At 36.2% G+C, this 20,829-nt stretch overlaps 1 protein-coding gene across 1 annotated transcript; it reads right to left on the bottom strand.

The window, feature by feature from the left end:
• Positions 1-3,558: 3,558 nt before the first annotated feature.
• LOC137390591 (protein yippee-like 5) lies at positions 3,559-9,012 on the bottom strand. Its single transcript, XM_068076919.1, has 3 exons — positions 8,867-9,012; positions 5,755-5,891; positions 3,559-3,827 (listed from the first exon to the last, which is right to left on the bottom strand). The coding sequence occupies exons 1-3, from the start codon at positions 9,005-9,007 to the stop codon at positions 3,749-3,751; spliced, it is 357 nt and encodes a 118-aa protein (XP_067933020.1). The 5' UTR covers positions 9,008-9,012; the 3' UTR covers positions 3,559-3,748.
• Positions 9,013-20,829: the final 11,817 nt, after the last annotated feature.

The raw sequence follows: 20,829 nt of genomic DNA on the forward strand, positions 1-20,829 counted from the left end.
ACATGTAGATACTGCGTACACGTTCTATATGTATATAGTTTCTACATGTAGATACTGCGTACACATTCTATATGTATATAGTTTCTACATGTAGATACTGCGTACACATTCTATATGTATATAGTTTCTACATGTAGATACTGCGTACACGTTCTATATGTATATAGTTTCTACATGTAGATACTGCGTACACATATATGTATATAGTTTATACATGTAGATACTGCGTACACGTTCTATATGTATATAGTTTCTACTTGTAGATGCTGCGTACACATTCTATATGTGTACATAGTATCTACATGAAGATACTGCGTACACATTCTATATGTATATAGTTTCTACTTGTAGATGCTGCGTACACATTCTATATGCATATAGTTTCCATTTGTAGATACTGCGTACACATTATATATGTATACAGTTTCTACATGTAGATACTGAGTACACATTCTATATGTATATATTTTCTACATGTAGATACTGCGTACACATTATATATGTATATAGTTTCCGCTTGTAGATACTGCGTACACATTCTATATGTATATAGTTTCCATTTGTAGATACTGAGTACCCATTATATATGTATATAGTTTCTACATGTAGATACTGCATACACATTCTATATGTATATAATTTCCACTTGTAGATATTGTGTATACATTCTATATGTATATAGTTTTTACATGTAGATACTGAGTACACATTCTATATGTATATAGTTTCCACTTGTAGATGCTGTGTACACATTATATATGTATATAGTTTCTACTTGGAGATGCTGCGTACACATTTTATATGTGTACGTAGTATCTACATGTAGATACTACGTACCCATTCTATATGTATATAGTTTCTACAAATAGATACTATATACACATTCTCTTTGTATGCAGTTTTTACAGATAGATAATTTATACAGAGTCTATATGTAGAAACTACACACATATTTTACATGTTCACCACCTTTACGTATACTGAAGTTATAGCCATTAATCAAATACCGCTATATTTTTATTGAAGCAGCTTGTTTGTAGCTGTTGTCCCTTGTTGCTGTCTGTTATAGTTGTCTGCTCTTGCTACCAGTAGTTAATGTTTTAAGGTATTCTGATGAGTCTGACTTCTAGAAATACGCAGTTTATATTAATCTAAACCTGTAAGGTTAACTTTGATTAGGTGAGGTAACTTTTATGGTTACTAGTCTTTGGCTCATAATATGAAAATCGACAAATTGTCAACGAGACCTCGTTGTCTTATGCACTCCGTCACTTTGTAGGCCGCTGCATTTTCTTTGGAATCTCTGGTCCTTTTAAAGGAGGTAAGTTGATAAAATAACTATTGGAGTTTCCTTGCCTAGTCACATTAAATAACAGTAAATGCAGAGGTAAAGTGGCTGTACCAACAGTTTTTGATTTCTTGTTATATGTAGTTTTATAATATTAGGTTAGCGATGTAGGTAATGTAGGTCGGTATTTCATTTAAAGTTGAAGACAGGCAAAAGTTCTTTTCTGAGAGCTTTATCACGCAGTATTTGTAAACTCACGGCCTTGAGCATCAAATAATGACGTGGTCAAAGCTAATGTTCTGTAGCGAATTTTTTTGTTAGCTGGTTATATTTGGCAAGCTCACATACATCCAGCAAGTCAAATCAACTAATTTGACGGGCGAAGCTAGTGATAGAAATCAGAACAAGCGTTGTCTTTTTTTTGTTATTTAAAAAGTATTAGTAATAAACAGTAATAATAATAGTAGTTGTAATAATAAGTTCTGAACTGTAAGAGAGGGTGACAATAAATTTTAAGGGATCTTTGTAATAGTGATAATTAAACGGATTGTTTCAGTGATTTTTATAAAGTTTCAACCTTTTTGAAACTTTTTTGACTGTTGTCTCCCTCCTGCAGACCATAGCTCCGAAATTCCTGAGCTCCCAGAATCCTTAACTCCCATAGCTTTCAGCTCCCCAAATGTCACAGATACTCATTTCCTGCTAGAAGTAAGATACCATCTGTGAAACAAACCTATTAACGCTTTGTTTTTGCCAACTTTTGTGAAACGCGTAATAATTATCACTTTACCAAGTCACCCTTTGGATATCAATACAGGAAACCAGCATTAGTTTAGTTTTAATCTCATGCATCCCTAATGTAGATATTCACATAGCTGTGTTGCTAGGCAGTCACACAACACTAAATTAGTGCGCTTTTTATTCAATAATTGCTAACATAGCTACAGTGTAGTTCGCTGCCAAGACGGAGTTGTGGTCCTTACCATCAATATGCGATAAGGGAAATACTGTAATCAGAACATGGAAGATTTTGTATCAGAATTTAGAAAGATACTACACGCAGCATTGATTTCATAAGCGATCGTAAAGGTATGGTTAGCTTTGTACACAATATTCTACCATAGCTGCTAGCTAACCAGTTGTGACAGCAACTAGGATCTATATAAACAGCTAGTGACAATGTATACCGGGTAGCCAGTATCAATTCTATACCTTTGTTTCTACCAATACTATCAATTGTAGCACTTGCTTAAAGATGTCATGTCATGCTCATCCCAAAATTGGCAAATATTTTAATGATTCATTCTGGCGAGATAACTATTTGTTTACTAACTTTGATGCATAACTACATTTGTCATAATTACAGATAGATTGTACGTGCGAGAAAGCAGACAGAGTGGACCCAAGTTATTAATGTTGAAACAAAAAATTAAATCATTAAGGAGGATGCATTGTTAGGCAATTTTGACAAAAGTTTTATGTACTGCATTTCTCTTACATGGACCATTAACCAGGAGGTTTTCACCCTCTGATTCATAGGAAAGATAGAAGATTCTAATTGCTTCTATATAACTCTATGACTCAACTCTTCCATATAACTCTATGACTCAACTCTTTAGCCTGAGGTTATCAATCATCTGGAAGGAAAATGTTGGTATAACTTCTTCAGAAAGGACAGAAACAATTACATTATATTTCTCATTATGACATTTGCTAGCTTCAAAAATTTTGCTTCAAAAACTTGTTTTAATGTGATAATGTCACCCTGGCTTTGCCCATGCATTACTATATCAGTTACAACATTTGTAGCAGTATTTACAATTGTTCAAGCACATATAAAAACATTTCGGAATGCTCATTTGTAAGAAACAAGTGATTGAGCACTTTGGTTGAACGCATACTTCTACCTTATTTAGAAAATTTTAGTCAACATCCTGCATCGCGTGCTAAGGTGTTGTGGAATAGATACAACTTCATAGCAGGTGTCAAGTGCCACTTTATGGCGCTCATGCAAATAATACACAATCATGTTTGATATGCAGTTTGTGTAGCAAGCCTTCTCAAGTTAATTAACTAACTACGCAAATCCAGACTCCAATTAGCTATGGTAATGTTATATTTTGAACATACATTTTGTAATGACTGTTGCATGGTTAATGATAGCTCTCTCGAATTGTGAAAACACAAACTATCAGCGCCTTTGTCAGCATTCAGCACGTAATCACGCCATGGTAAATAGATAAACACGTTCTGCAACCCGCTTAAGAATATAAAAATGAGACAATTATATTGTATAATATCAATAAATATTATGTACATATATAAAACTAGAATTGTATTAGTACAACAATAATAATAATTTGAGAAGGCCAGACGAAGGTCAGGCGTAAAGAAACAAATAAATAGTCGATGAAATAAAAATGTTTAGTCATCTACAGATGCAAAGGAGTCGTGGCCTCGTTATTCCATGTCAAGATCATCAAATCCGTCGATCTCCTTAACAAGCGCTCGCTCGAGAATGACTCGCCCCTCCTTATACCTGCGAGTCAAGACAAGATATGAAAACTCACAAATACTGAAGCCCTTACTTATGTCTGGATTCGGGTCAGCAACAGATACAATTTAACCACGATATATTTAAAAATGAACTAAAGATGACATTGCTTTAGGATTCAGATCATGCTGGTAGCGACGCCCAACAAATCATATCAGATATTAACTCTAGTGAATCAATTTTATTCGCAACAATAGCCAAGATGTAATGACTAGGAAATGACGCTCAGCGAAACGCAACACCGTAGGTTACCTCTAAGTCAACTCTTACTGTATCACTAACTAAAATATCCTCTGTATCAGATAGAGAAACAGGTAAAACCATCTCTATATCACTGATGCAATATTGGTGGATATACTAAATACTATGTAGCTTATTGCTCCCACTAACTACACCTATCTAGCACAGCTGATAACTTCATACTCGAGCTCTTTGCATCTTTGAAATGAATATTTACTAACATCAGAACATGCAGGCAGTAGCAGAATATAGTCCCACTATCTCTGCTGACAGCAACTAAATTAGTTACCAGTCAACTAAAAACACTAAAATACAACCTCAGGATATGATTACTCTGATATTCGATTTTTCACCTTACATGGAACATTTTAGAACGTGATGATTTTTTAAATTACCATACAACCCTTATTTCATCATACGAGTTCAGCAAAATTTTTGCCCCAGTTTAAAATTTGGCAGTCGGGGTGCTTATTACGCATATCAAAATAACAAAGACGCTGAAATGCTGTTCGCTGAAAATATTTTCACAATGCCTCAAAGAGACACGATGACTGATTTCTCTCAGTTCAGCAATTCTCGTGTGTAAAACGGTAATATTTTCCCTTGAAACCAGTAGCAAGGTTGGAGTTGCATCCCTTTAAACAGAAGGTCAGACGACTTCCCTTGACCTGCTAACAAAATTCACTCCACAATGAAAACAGCATCGTTCGGGTTTTCTTGACGAATTAGTAGGAAAATTTTTTTAAACAGGTTTGCTAAAAGTTATAGCGAAAGCAAAGATAGATACTGATAAGTGATAACATTTTAGTAATAAAAAGTTGAAACTCAGTAAAATAGGTAAAAATACACACTAAAACTTAGCTGTATGTGTGTTTAGTAAAATACATACTAAAACTTAGCTGTATGTGTGTTTAGTAAAATACATACTAAAACTTAGCTGTATGTGTGTTTAGTAAAATACATACTAAAACTTAGCTGTATGTGTGTTTAGTAAAATACACACTAAAACTTAGCTGTATGTGTGTTTAGTAAAATACCTACTAAAACTTAGCTGTTGTGTGTTTAGTAAAATACACACTAAAACTTAGCTGTATGTGTGTTTAGTAAAATACCTACTAAAACTTAGCTGTATGTGTGTTTAGTAAGCTAAACTTATTTGAGGTGAATTCACAGTTTATTTGTGTTATACATAAGTCTGTCTTGAAGGCAAGAACTCCCTATGGTATATACTGCATCTACTGCACATACACGTTGTACATTGTAATGTTACATTTTATTGCAGATCATAAACACTAAATATACATAAACACTAAATATACTAAAGTTACTGTAAGTAACTGTAGTTACTAAGATTAACATACTACTTTGTTACCAATTTTTAATATGTACCTCAATTGTATAAAATTTTGACGATTTTTACTAGGGGATGTTTGCATTATATAATTACTATGGTTTCCATACCCCCGCATATGATTTTTCACCATATGACGGCAACCCTGGAATGGATCAAAATCATATCCTGAGGGTGCAGTTTTTGAGCACAACAGATGTGAGAGTTATTCTCTCGCTATAAGGAAGATCACAACTCTGTATAGGGCAACAAAATAGATCGACTATCAATCTTTACTTTTCCTGGTGTTATTCAGACTATCTGAAATGTGTTGACAAGTACCTTTGGCCCTCTTCAACTGCAAACTCGTACACCCATCCCAACTTGCAGCTACAGTTTTTACATGCTACATCACGCACCATGTGTCGTCCCGTCAACATCACCCTGTCTTGCAGTTCACTGTATTTTAGGTTCACCACCTGAATATGCAGTAATATAAACCATCACTATGAAGTATAGGGGCCATTTTGATAAGAAACAATTATTTCTATTAGATAATGATAAATGCTTATAAAATAACAGGTACCTAATGGAATACTAGGTACCTAATATACTAACAGGTACCTAATAGACTAGCAGGTACCTAATAGACTAACAGGTACCCAATAGACTAACAGGTACCCAATAGACTAACAGGTACCTAATAGACTAACAGGTACCTAATAGACTACCAGGTACCTAATAGACTAACAGGTACCTAATAGACTACCAGGTACCTAATAGACTAACAGGTACCTAATAGACTAGCAGGTACCTAATAGACTAACAGGTACCCAATAGACTAACAGGTACCCAATAGACTAACAGGTACCCAATAGACTAACAGGTACCCAATAGACTAACAGGTACCTAATAGACTAACAGGTACCTAATATACTAACAGGTACCTAATAGACTAGCAGGTACCTAATAGACTAGCAGGTACCTAATAAACTAACAGGTACCTAATAGACTAACAGGTACCTAATAGACTAACAGGTACCTAATAAACTACCAGGTACCTAATAGACTAACAAGTACCTAATAGACTACCAGGTACCTAATAGACTACCAGGTACCTAATAGACTAGCAGGTACCTAATAGACTAGCAGGTACCTAATAGACTAACAGGTACCTAATAGACTAGCAGGTACCTAATAAACTACCAGGTACCTAATAGACTAACAGGTACCTAATAGACTAACATGTACCTAATAGACTAACAGGTACCTAATAGACTACCAGGTACCTAATAGACTAACAGGTACCTAATAAACTAGCGGGTACCTAATAGACTAGCGGGTACCTAATAAACTAGCGGGTACCTAATAGACTAGCGGGTACCTAATAGACTAGCGGGTACCTAATAGACTAACGGGTACCTAATAGACTAACGGGTACCTACTAGACTACCAGGTACTTAATAGACTACCAGGTACCTAATAGACTACCAGGTACCTAATAGACTACCATGTACCTAATAGACTAGCAGGTACCTAATAGACTAACAGGTACCTAATAGACTAACGGGTACCTAATAGACTAGCAGGTACCTAATAAACTACCAGGTACCTAATAAACTAGCAGGAGCACTCTAAACTAGCTGGTACCCCAGGTACCAGCTAGTTTAGAGTGCAAACTATGCTGTCTATGAAATAGCAGGTACCTTATATAATGGCGGATACTTCAAAGGAGATAAGACATTGCAATAGAAATTTTAAGCAGTATTACCTCTCTTACTTGAATTTACAGACAACTGCATTTAGATTTAGTACCCATACGTGCAATGGCATGTCTAAATGCTGTTGAGTGCACGATGTTGTAGCTGCTCACGCAATAGTTCTTATTAGTGTGCATAACAAAAAAATTGGACTGTTTTTTCATGCAGTTAATATAGCAAATTCCATGTCTTCCGTTTCCCTAATATTTAAAGGTTGACTTGCAACAAAATTCACATTACAGTTATTTGATATCAAAAGATTCACCATGTCTTACTCTGTTGTGTGGTAGGTGCAAAATATGTGGAAAGGTGATTACAAGCTCTTAAAAGCTAAAAAACGAACAGTTAATCGCAGCCACACGAGACCACCGTAGTTTGGATTCTCTTTCCAAAACGGCTCAAATGTGACGTAGTTTTGGGAGATGGTTTCAGTTTACACTTTCATGCAACCTTATTCGTCGAAACATTTTCACAAATATACTTTACGCATTCAATAAAACCATGTCTATTGTTTTCACACGTCTATTTTATCGTCATTGTAATGCTGTCACTTTTAGCACTAATATCTTATAACTTACCGTAAAAATCCATTTAATTTTTTAATCTTACCTCGAAGGAGTACATATTATTGTCTGATAATCATGACGAGCCTGTTGGTCACCTGTGATAATCGAAAAGTGCTGCAAAATTATTTGCGAAGTATTGGGTCACATGATCAGATTACGACTTGACGATTTGATCAAGCCGAAACAAAAACTGTAAAATAGCGAGCATCTATATTTGATACGGGGTCTTAGGTGAAACCCGAAGTGTTTGTTATAAACTAGTGCTACGATAAGTTTAATATTGAGCTTTTTATTGGCCTTTCAATTCACGTGAGAACATCACATGACAAGACAATAACCAAACTGTCACGACTACGTCAGAGAAATAAACTGATTCCAATCTACGGCGGCTTTTCGTTTTTGAGCTTTTAAGAGCTTGTAATCACATTTCCATGTATTTGGCACCTACAACACAACAGAGTAAGACATGGTGAATCTTTTGATATCAAATAACTGTAATGTGAATTTTGTTGCAAGACAACCTTTAAGTCAGATAACAAAACGAAGACTGGCGTAATAACAACTTTGGGCAATCTAGTACGGCTCATAATGATAGATATCATAATAAAGAATGACAGGGTGCACACCTGACCTCTTATGCAAATCTATCTTAAGGAGATTAGTTGATAACAAAACATCTGTGAGTATAAACGTAGCGCAAGTTAAGATGCTTTCTTGACCAGTATTCAATCCTTACAAACAAAGCTTTACAAGCTAAGTACCACTAAAAACCGATAAGTACCTAATAATGCATTCTCTATGACACTAAGCTCTCAGTCAGTGAAGCTGACAGTTTAATAGCAATAACAATAAAACTCGGTTTATTTCCTCGAACATTAAATTGTGTGCCAAAGGATGAAACCCTTTTTTGCAGCCAAATAGTTCAAGATTAAAATAAAAAATTATGGCTCAGGGCTGTTTTTTGCAAAATGTATAAGCTTTGTAGCTGTCACACATTTTTAACAGATTAACAGGCGCAATGCGCTTGGTAAAACTAGGAGCTTCAACAGTAGAAAACACAATTACTTTGGGATGCAATAGATGTTTAATGCCCAAAAAGGTAACAGAAGCTCAATGAAATGGGAGTACCTTATGGAATAGAAAGGCTCTTCCTGTTGCACCGGTGAATCTGGTCGACAGCAACTGATCTCTATTGGTTAGAGGTGCAGCACACTGGGCACATGTGAATATCCTCTTTCCTCCAGGATGCTCTAAGAACACTCGACCCATATCCAACAGCCTATTTATAAACAAAACGAAAACTAACACTTGGCTTGCTTATGGCATTCCTAGTAATAAGCCTTTTCTTGTTTTCATCAACCATTCTTTATAAAAGCATCCAGCCTACACCGAGTCTTATTTTATTTGCTTAAAGCTATGAATGGAATTCTTGTGCTTGGTTACTCATTGCACCTACACCATTTTCACAATCTATAACCTATGGTCGGTGACAAATGATTATGGTGACTTACACATGAAAATAAAAGTCACCCTAGTCAGGAAAAACTGAAAATACTTTCAACACTTTGAATGAGTATTGTGAAAAAACTCTACAGATATTACATATCTGATTTGGTTAGGTACCAGTGAAGAAGGCCTTCGGTAAAATCTATGTCTGGCATGCATATTAAAGTGAACAGGAAAATACAATTGTTAGTGAAGATGAGACAAAATAAAGAATGACCAATGCTCCCACGATAAGTGAGGAACAAGGCCGATGACATTACGAGTACACAAACTGCTCTGATGCTTAAAGCCTGTTTGCTATAGTCAGGCAACTATAATGCCAACAAGCTTCGTATGCAAACACCATATTACAATTAACATGACAGCTTTGTATATTTGCATGACTTGTCCCTCCGTAAAGATGCAGTAGTGCTTCAAAATTCACTCTTATTCAACTAGGAATAACTTCAGCATTGTATCTGATGAATTTTAAACTTACAGCCTATGACCTTTGCTTCAAGTAGGCACACAGGCCACTTGCAAGAATATTTATTTCCCAGTTCGTTGCGTCAAAACAGTATAAATGAATAAATGCAAATATTTCGCAGCACCAGCTTTGCTGCTAAAAATGACATGGTCAAGCCAAGGTTCTGACAAAATCATATCAGTCACACCCGGAAATAAGACTTTACGTGTTAGTTCACTTTCACAGATGAATATGGTGATGGTAATGCCAAATAGACGTTGAAGGATAATTAAAATGCACCAAACTTTTTTTCCAAAAAAATATATAAAAACAACTCTCAATAGCCTAGTAACAGATTATTGGTAAAAGTTTAAATATAACTTTATAGCCAAGTACTACCGAAAATATTTTTTATTTTGTACTTGTATTTAACCGGTTGAACATTGTGATGAAGCAACATATAGACTATAGTTGATAGATTACCACACTATCATCATATTCATTCTTAGCTAATAGCCATCACTTGAATTCTATTTATCATATCAAAAAGCCTACTACAACGCTGATTATTATTTAAAGGTTGACTTGCAACCAAATTCACATTACAGTTATTTGATATGAAAAGATTCACCATGTCTTACTCTGTTGCGTTGTAGGTGTGAAATATGTGGAAAGGTGATTACAAGTTCTTAAAAGCTCAAAAATGAACAGAAAATTGCAGCCACACGAGACCGCCGTAGTTTGGATTCGCTTTCCAAAACGGCTTAAATGTGACGCAGTTGTGAGAAATGGTTTCTGTTTACACTTTCACGCTACCTTATTCGTCGAAATATTTTCACAAATATACTTCACGCATTCAATAAAACCATGTTTATTGTTCTTACGCGTCTATTTTATCGTCATCGTAATGCTAATTAATTTTTTAGCCTTATCTTGAAGGAGTACATATCATTGTCTAATAATCATGACGAGCCTGTTGGTCACTTGTGATAATCGAAAAGTGCTGCAGAAATTATTTGCGAAGTATTGGGTCACATGATCAGATTACGACTTGTTGATTAGGCCAAACCGAAACCAAACTGTAGAGAGCATCTATTTGATATGGGGTCTTCGGTAAAAACCCGAAGTGTTTGTCATAAACTAGTGCTACGATAAGTTTTATATTGAGCTTTTTATTGTCCATTCAATTCACGTGAAAACATTTTGTGACAAGACAATAGCCAAATTTCATGGCTACTTCATCGAAATAAAGAGATTCCAATCTACTGCGGCTTTTCGTTTTTGAGCTTTTAAGAGCTTGTAATCAAGTTTCCACATATTTGGCACATACAACACAACATAGTAAGACATGGTGAATTTTTTGATACCAAATAGCTGTAATGTGAATTTTATTGCAAGTCAACCTTTAAGGTTTTTTTGCAGGTTACGCAATTTAATTTTGGCAAACATGAGATATTGAGTGAACTTTCTGTGACCATTGAAAATATAAATTAGCATTATTGATCATCTACTCCAATTACAAAAGATGGCATCTCATGCTTTGAATGGCAAAAAATAGACAAGAACACGAGTTACATATGTAAAAATATGTTATTATTTATCCGCTCCTAACTCATTAATTTTTTTTGTCCAAATCTCATTAATGTGCACCCTTTCTGGAAGATCAATGTGTTTATGAATGATATACATAACTGAAGTAGCAATATTGCAGTTGCAGCCAATGACAAATATCTAGAGCTAAATCTGCTTAAAATAAACTAGTCCCATCCTGTTTAGAGACCACATCCATTTGTACAGTCTAAAAGAAGTTAACATGATGAAAAATAAAAACTAGAGGAATAAAAAAAGAATATTAATAAACATTTTTTAACAGGCCACATAGAATATTTAAAGCTACCACCAGTTAATTTTATTGAAATAACAATCAATGCCTCCAAATATGTTAGGCAATGCTAATGGAGCACATGTAACTTTAAAGCATAGTGATATTTGTTAGATTTTTTTTTAAATTTGCTCTTTAGATTTTCATATATAGATCCAAAAATCAGTACAGAACACCTGCTTATGAAGGATAGGCCTTCCCCTCAAAACCTTCGGTCGACTAAGTATTTTGGATGGCCAAAAATATGATGTATTAAAACAAGACACAACGTATGGTCTAACTACTCAAATCGTACAAAAACAAATTATTACCTAAAATGTCACAGGCTAAAATCATTGATCGAAGCACTACTATAAGAGTGCGAAAATGCCAACCTGGCGTCAAGGCACTAATCAAACATCCTCCTAAAATTCAAAACTTAAAAGCAAACAAATAAGTAAGCATATATCGATAAGGATTACTGTGCAGTTGCCAAAACGTGTTGTCGTTATGGCTCCAAAATAGTATAAACAAACTAAATTTTCAAACCAGTAAAAAATTACATAATTACCTGAACGTCTTTACCTAATACAGTAAATGCAATAAGTTATACAAATGATAAGGGTTATATAATAACGCTACATAAGATTGGCTATATGTCATAAACATCTAAATAATGTACGGGCTCCCAGTAAAATACTTTGAGAAATATACAAAATTACTACCTAATACGTAATAACAAAACTGACAAGAAAAAAATGTGTACAATCATAACTAAACAGGAAATATAGACGTATTTCTATGACAAAAAGCTCATAGGCAGAACCGTTACTGTGCTCCTGTCTTAATTTAGTAATGCAAAATTTAACTATATAGCCTTTCCATTAATGACCTTTGTAACGTATAAATGACTGAATCTAACAGAATCACCGGCTTAGTTACTCTTTGGTGTTTTGACGCGGGATTTGCTTTATTATTTAACAGTTTGATAATTTTGTAGATGCAATGAAATTTTCTTGAAGTTATATTATTAACAAAATCTTAAAATATGAAGCTATTTAATAGTCATTGACGCTACTAAATTCAAGGCTATAATTAAAATTTTTTTTACTGCAAAATAAATGCGTTCATGCAATGAGATACAGCTTCCATGGGGGGGGCTGTATATTATTGGTTTATGGAATAACTTATGGTCACATAAGCTAACAAGATGTTTTATTCTTACTGGTCGCTTACTAGTAAGCAGCTGTCAAATGAGCTACGGTCTGGTCACCCTATATCTATATACTAGCTGCATTACCCGTGTTCGGGAACAGATTTACGTAAAGCAATAGTTTTATTGGTAGTTGTCTTTCATACTGTAAAACAGCTCTAAATATGCAATCTACTGAATTTTTGGTGCTGATCAGACTGCATACACATATGCAGTCGTGCATGTCAATAATGTTGGATAGACCAATGGAAATATGCAATGTGTTCTACAGGTAGTCTACAATGCATCAGTCTCAAGCCACTCAAATCGGAGTTGTCCTAATTTTGTACAGAACTGATAATGAAATTGACATTGCAAGGCAAACTGAAGTTCTTCAAACTGGCAGTATTGAAAAGTTTTACATATTTTAAGAAAATGTAGAAAATATTTTGCTTTTGCACTGCCAAGCTATCGCCAGCATTTATTGCATTGAGACTTCTACATGCTTAAAACACTAATCATGACTCACCAGTTCTTCGTCTATAGCCTGTGTTTTGACATGGTATATACAAACTGTGCAGCAGTAACGTGGTTGTGTTGATAAAATTTATTGTCAATAAAATTTACTATATAAACTACATATTTAGCCTCTCGCCTTTCCAACATAAGGCATTACATCTGGAGCATTTTTGGACATTCGTCCCATAGAAAAATTCAGCCCTATACTGTGTAGCAGAACTGTAGTCAAGTGGGAAGTTTTCTGCCCATACACGGCACCTGGTAACAGCTGCTGTAGTGCATCTCGCTGTTGTCGCCGTTTCATCTGTTCTGAAAATTCAGCTCGCCGAGCAGCTGTTGTAGCTAGTGCATTATGTTTTTGTCACTGCTGCACCCGCTCGGAGGTTTCTGCACGTCTGGCCAATGTAGCGGCTGCTCTGAGCCGTTTGAGTCGCTGCTGGGTCGGCTCAGCAGTCTGCACTTCTAGCAGCTGCAGCATCTATTCTGGCCTGCTCTCGATGTACCTGTGTTTGTTCAGCGGTTTCTGCTCTTCTAGCAGATGCTATTCTGTTTTGTTGTAAGCGTAGCTGTGTTTGCTCTGCAGTTTCTGCACTTCTAGCAGATGCAGTAGCTATTCTGTTTCGTTGTAGGCGTAGCTGTGTTTTTTCTGCAGTTTCTGCACTTCTAGCAGCTGCAGTAGCAGTTCTGTTTTGTTGTGGGTGTAGCTGTGTTTGCTCTGCAGTTTCTGCTCGCCGAGCTTCTGCTTTGCGAATTCGGTCTCTTTCTCTACGGGAACCAATCTGTTCTTGCGTTTGACCAGTAGGCTTTTTGGGAGGCATTGTACTGCTTCAAGCGTTTCTAAAAGTGAATGAGATGGTGTACTTTTTTTGTAATATACGCTGCTCGCTTTCTTCTCCCCGTCGCCTATCGGAGTGCCCGTGCAAGTTCTGTAGTAGCTGTAGTTCTGTAGCACTTGTAGCTGGAAAAAAGTAAAAGTAAGTCAGCTGCGGAAGGTAATGAACATGTTTACTATCACGAACAGTGGCAAATCTAACGTTTTTTAAGTAGTGGATGTGTGGCAATTCATAGAAAATACAACATTGAATAAGACGTACTAGCCTTTTCGCTGTAGAAATTTAGTAGGTAAAACGCAGTAGCAGCACCCGTGCAAGTTTTGTAGTTCTGTGGTACTCGTAGCTGAAAAAAAAAGTAAAAGTATCTCAGCTGCAGAAGGTAATGAACATGCTTACTATCATGAACAGTGGCAAATCCAACATTTTTAAGTAGTGGATGTGTGGCAATTCATAGACAATACAACATTGAATAAGACGTACTAACCTTTTCGCTGTAGAAATTTAGTAGGTAAAACGCAGTAGCAGTACCCGTGCAAGTTCTGTAGTAGCTGTAGTTCTGTAGTACTCGTAGCTGGAAAATAAGTAAAAGTAACTTAGTTGCGGAAGGAAATGTACATGTTTACTATCACAAACAGTGACAAATCCAACGTTTTTAACCCTTTCACTGAAGTAGACTCATTTATGCGTTTTCTATGGTTAACCGCCGTAGACGCATATTTGCGACTTTCCCAGCAATTGCTAGTAACTGAATTTTATTATTCGTTGATAACGTAACCAACGATCTTTAGGGCTTTTATAGTAGTGACAGTGTTATCCAAAGATTTCTCTATAAAATTAGCCTAAAATTTAATTTTAATATTTTGGTTGAGAATTTTCAACTTAAAAACAAACAGTTTAATTACAGTTTAAAAAAATATGTACTCACGTTGATGACATTATAGCCAATTCAGATGTTTGTGATTACGCAGAAATAGCAAATAGCAATAGCAAAAAAATAGCAATAGCAGCACTGACTCTGATGGTGATGGAAGTATTGGTTTTGTAAGAATAAGCAACATTGTAGGGGATCGCTTCGTAGCCTCACATAGCTTTATCAATGCACTGAGTATAGATACAATGAATTTTTTGAATAGCAGTGTTTTATTAACAGGTTGGCAAAATCTACGATATTGTTATAGCTCCTTTTACTGCTTTTATAACTAAGGCAATGCTATAACAACACTATATCAAACCTAGCATAGCTATCTCAATCAATCACGTTACTGATAAATGCAATCAATGAAATAATTCAAAGAACCTTGAGTTCAAGTTTCCTATAATTCAAATAGCGTTCTTGAGTTGATCTCGATCCCAGTGCATCCACCACGTTGGAAATCCGGACTCCAAAAGAATACCTTTTTGTCTTCCAAATCTCCCACCTCAGGTTAGTTAGAGACGCTCTGCCAGCGTGTAACAATCTTATTGGATCTTTCCTTAAACCTGACAGTTCTAGCCTGAGACGCAAAGGTAGAAAAGATGTTGAATTAGACTGATGATGTCGTTTGGTAGAATATCAATATTCTTAGACTACCTCCGCTTTCTAACTTTAGCTTAGTTCATGTTGACGTGATTGCAGCCCATAAATCAATGTTATTGAAGGTTTCTCTTCCAATGAATGTTGTGAGTCAACCTCCGCAACATTCTATTGTTCAGAATATATAGACTCCGTCTTGTTCAATTTCAGCTATCTACTACATAGAGAACAGCGTTTTTCCAGTGGTCGCAAGAAACAAATGTTCACGTGACCTTCCTGGTACACGTTAGCAGTAAATATTAATTATATGTAATTTACTACTCATTAATTTATTTAATGAGTAATAAATTTTATTTAATTCATTACTAATATTTACTACTAATTTGATTTTACTACTTACTCATATTAATTAAAGAATAGAGAAAGCATAATATTATTATGCTTTATTAGTTATCTTAAGGTGTTGACTGATGTTCTAAAAAAGAATCAAGGAGATTGACCCACTAGAAGCTGAGATAAAGCCAGCCAAACACAGGTCTACCTAATAGAGAAAGCATAATAATATTATGCTTTTTCTATTCTTTAAGTTTGCTTCGTACGACCGAATCGAAAAAGAAAAGACCGCTCTGTAATCTATTTATACTACTCATATTCGGGAGTTATCGGTAACTCGATATATCGAGAAGACAACTCCAAAAGACAATATTATTAGCATAGTATTTATCGTCCACTCCTACGATGAATAGTAGGTTATGTATTATAATAGAGGCGTGTACTAACCGGATATTCCCGTTAATGCGCCCAAGCGGAGAAAGAAAAACCACAGAATAGCCGCGCCCTTACGTATATAAGCCGCATGGCTCACAAACCATCAGAAAAAAGTAGCGGCTGATAGTCCGAAAAGTACGGTACTCTATAAAGCAGACAGATAGACAGACAGATAGATAGACAGATAGACAGACAGACAGACGATTGCCGTTTATATAGTAGATATATATATTTCTCAAAGTATGTCCATCGTATATCTGTTGGTTTTCTGGCTATAGCTATTATTAGAACAGCGGAGCTGGACAACAATGCCGACGCAAAGTTATGGAGTACCGTCATTGGAAGCCTAGCCTTATTAACTAGCTTAGTGGAATTTTTCATTGGCAATATGCCAGGCTACTAGTTTGAAATGTACAGTTGTTTGACAAAGTTTTAAAACCTTTACAGTTGTTTTTATTTTTCTCTTAATTTATTTCAACTACACAAGACACTTCTCTCATGATATGTAGTTTGAAAGTAAGAATGGGAAACGTTGTTATGTATTAAATACAAATCAATTTTCTGTCCAAAGACTTTTTTATTACCTGGGCAACGCCGGGTGGTACAGCTAGTATATATATATATATATATATATATATATATGTATATATATTGTGATGGATTTGCTAAACTCAACTATTTATAATAGCCTTATGCATCAAGCTATCCTGGGATTAGCATAGTAATATGGAAGCCAGCTTTCATGGAAAGCCAATGGACTATCACATAACACTGTATATAAGGATATGTAAGCCAGTGTATAACAAGATGGGTAAGAATCTGTAACAAAAGAAGATACGCTAGTTAGACAGAAGAACAAAGACCACAGAGCAACGAAACTATATATAGACATTTGTGGATTATTTGAACATTAACTCATCTCTGTGCAGCTTTAGCTTGCATACTAAAGAGCCATACTAGTTCACCAGTCATCTTGCTTGCAACAATTGCTTGCAGACAACATGTCACCAGAACCCACTTGCTAGTGAATAGTCAGCGCTGACTTCCACAACAATATAGCTTTTACCTCATGTGCCATCCTAATCCGGGGCCTGGTAAGGCCTACCTAGCCTCAGAGTCTACGATATACATAGATGCATATAAAACATCCGTTTTTGAGCTTCGAACATGGAGACTAATATTTAGGGTTTAAACAGACCCCACCACATTGAAATTGCCCGTACCTGTATGGATTGAGTTAACCTCTTCCCATTCTTACACTCTGTGCTTCACCAGCTCTCACCAACCTGGAAGCCTGCTATCATCAGCGCAAACTTGTAAATCAGCCCCAGAAATGTGTTCTTAGGCCCCCGTGCTCTCTGTTTTAGCATGGCTAGCTTTATGGCTAGTACAGGGTGCTGCAATAGCAGCAACCTCTGCACCTCTCTGTTTCGAGGTGTGGGGAGCTAGGTGAGCTTTTCACTGCCAGACAGCTGATTGTCTGCAGGTAATTTTGTCTGAACCTGGTTAGCTATGGTTAACTATGGTTAGCTGCATGGCTAGTACAAGTTGCTGCGACATTAGCGACCTCTCTACCTCACTGTTTCGAGGTGATGGAGCTAACTGATCCTCCCCACCGACAGACAGTTGGTTGTCTGAAGGTAACTATGAATATGAAACAAAATATAGACCTCAATAAACCTGATAGTCTGTCGGCCTATCAGATAGTTTGCTAATTCTACCATATCTGGTCACCCAAACATTACTTCGGTTTGTACCTTGAGCACTTATGTGACGCTCGATTTGCTCACTTTGTGCTGGCATTCTGTTCCCTGTTGGTATCACACTACTAACCTGTTGTTTATGCTTGTGCTGTTCTTTACTCCTGACTCAACATTCATAGTTGGCATACCATCCTCAACCTGTTGCTCATATCTGGGGAGGGTATTTCAGCCTCGCTATCTCAAAGGTTGCCTGACAGCTGGCTTTCGCCACTCTCTGCTTCATGTGTCACAGCCACCAGAAGAATTATGGTATAATAAAAAAGGCGTTTTCTGTTTCTCTAGATTTCACTCTGTTCCACCCTAACCCAGTAATTATCAAGAGAGGTATCCTCTTTCATTATGGAACCTTTAGTTCCTATGTCAGTAGGAGCCTTGAAATACACAACTTGACCAAGTAAAAGTTTGGGGAGTTGTTTTTCCCTGTATTTCCTATCCCAGTTGGACCTAATTTTATGCCTACAAGGAGTTTTGTAGCTCTTGAACTGACCATAGTCTGCATCACTTTCTTAGGGTATGCCTAAGGTTGACCTTATTGGTCGGCCAACCATCAGTTCACTAAGTGAATATCCTGATGGCAATGGAGTTGTCCTATAAGTTGATGAAGCTACGCCTTTATCATAGGTCTTACGCTACTAAGATTTTAATGTTTTGACTGCACTTTCTGACCCCAAGTATCCATTTGAACATGGATACCTGGAGCTTCTAGTAGCCAATCTGAAACCTTGTTATCTTGCAAATCCCTAAACTCATGGCTGTCATAACAAGCGCCATTGTCTGCCCTTACACACTTTGGGATTCCGAAACTAAAAACACATCTTTCATGACATTAACCACCTCTCTAGATGTCTGAGTTTATATTGACAAAGCCTCAATCCATTTAGAAAAGTAATCAATAAAAACTAAATACAAGTCTTCCGTAAAGGTGAATACATATGTGCCTATAACTTGCCATGGTTGTGTGGATAACTCATGCTCTTGCATCAGTAGATGCTTAATCTGAAAATGCATAATACAAACATTGCATCTGCCTACCATGTCTGAAATCCCACTGCTGACACCTACTTCAGCTTTGTCTTTGACACTCACTGCTTCAACATTTTGTAATACCCTAATGACCTTCATGACACTTTTCTAAATGCTCAGTTTGCATCATCTTAAGTATATACTGTAGATTCTGGAATTGGATAACATAAACTCATTATGGACACTGAGCTTGTCCCTAGCAGCATATAGCTGGCATATGTTTTGCTGAACACGTCTACATTATTCGGCCATCCCTTACGCATATACGTTAAGCGTTTTCTAGCGCAACTATCTTCCTGCATAGCCTTAAATATTACTTCCTCCTTAACATCCTGATACGTACTAAAAGAAACTACAGCATGTACATAGCTTTTTACTGCATGGCATTTAATGCTAGCTATTCATAGCAAGCATATCTATCAAGTCGATTCAAGGAGTCTGCCAAAAAAATATTTTTGCCCGGAGTATGAAAAATAGTGTAATCATACCTCATTAAACATAACTTGAAACGTGCTATAACTGGTAATCGAGAAAGATCTTTTTCACCTAACATACCTATCAAAGGTTTATGGTTACTCTTGATTTAATTTAAGCCTATGAGATAATAATCAAATTTCTCGCAAGCCCATATAATGGCAAGGGATTCCTTTTTTACCATAGCCTGTCTAGTCTCTGTTTCAGACATTTTCCTGGAAACATATTCAACTGGTTGCCAATCGCCATTTTTAGTAGACTGCAGCAATACTGTATCAAAAGCATTTTTACTTGCTTCTGCTGACACTCTGTGCCTAGCATTTAAATTAAATGTACATAGCACTGGCAGCTTGGAAATTTCCTGTTTTATTTTGCAAAATACTTATTGATTTAGTCCCCAGAACCATTTGGAATGTTGACCAGAACCCTCATGAATCAGCGTGCATAAACCTGCAAGTTCACTACTAAATTTCATTAAGTAGTTAACCATACCAAGGAACCTTTTCACCTCCGTTTTATTTTCAGGAGGTAACATTAACAATAGCCTCTACTTTACTCAGGTTCGGTTTTATACCTGTACCACTAACTATATGGCCTAAAAACTTGACCTCCAAGCATCCAAATTCACATTTCTCCTTGCGGAGTGTTATGCCTGACTTCTCCATTATTTTTGTTACTGAATCTCACCCAGTGTTCTTGAGGGTTTGACCTATACACTAAGATGTCATCCATTAAACAAATGATTTCTTTTTAACCTTTCAATATTTTTTCTACTGCATGCTAAAAATACTCTGGAGCTGAAAAAATACCAAATGGCATGCGTTTAAAACAAAACCCTCCCAATGTGCAACAAATGTTGTTAACAATCTGCACTCGGGGTCCTATTTAACTTGCCGAACGCCAGAATTATCATCCGATTTTGAAAACAACTCCTTTTAACAAGTAACATAGCATGTCAGAAATCTTAGGTAAATGATAAATTTTTCTCCTGACACATTTGTCGTGATTAGATAAATCTACACACATCCTTATTTTGCCTCTCGGTTTGGGAGCAATCGTAAGTCCCAAATATCATCAGCAGGTTCTTCTGCTGGTTCTATGACATTATCAGCTAGCATTTTATCTAATTCCAATTTAGCTTATCTCTTAAACCTGCAGCTATTGGCCTTGGTCAGTATAGCCTACCAGGATCAA

This window comes from Watersipora subatra, chromosome 3 (genome assembly GCF_963576615.1).
Source record: "Watersipora subatra chromosome 3, tzWatSuba1.1, whole genome shotgun sequence".
Taxonomy (NCBI): Eukaryota; Metazoa; Bryozoa; class Gymnolaemata; order Cheilostomatida; family Watersiporidae; genus Watersipora; species Watersipora subatra.

Coding starts and splice junctions, on each gene's coding strand:
- LOC137390591 (XM_068076919.1), bottom strand. CDS start 9,007: ATGGGTCGAGTGTTCTTAGAGCATCCTGGAGGAAAGAGGATATTCACA. Junction 5,892..8,866: donor GAGCCTTTCTATTCCATAAG/GTACTCCCATTT, acceptor CTGCATATTCAG/GTGGTGAACCTAAAATACAG. Junction 3,828..5,754: donor GCAGTTGAAGAGGGCCAAAG/GTACTTGTCAAC, acceptor CTTGACTCGCAG/GTATAAGGAGGGGCGAGTCA.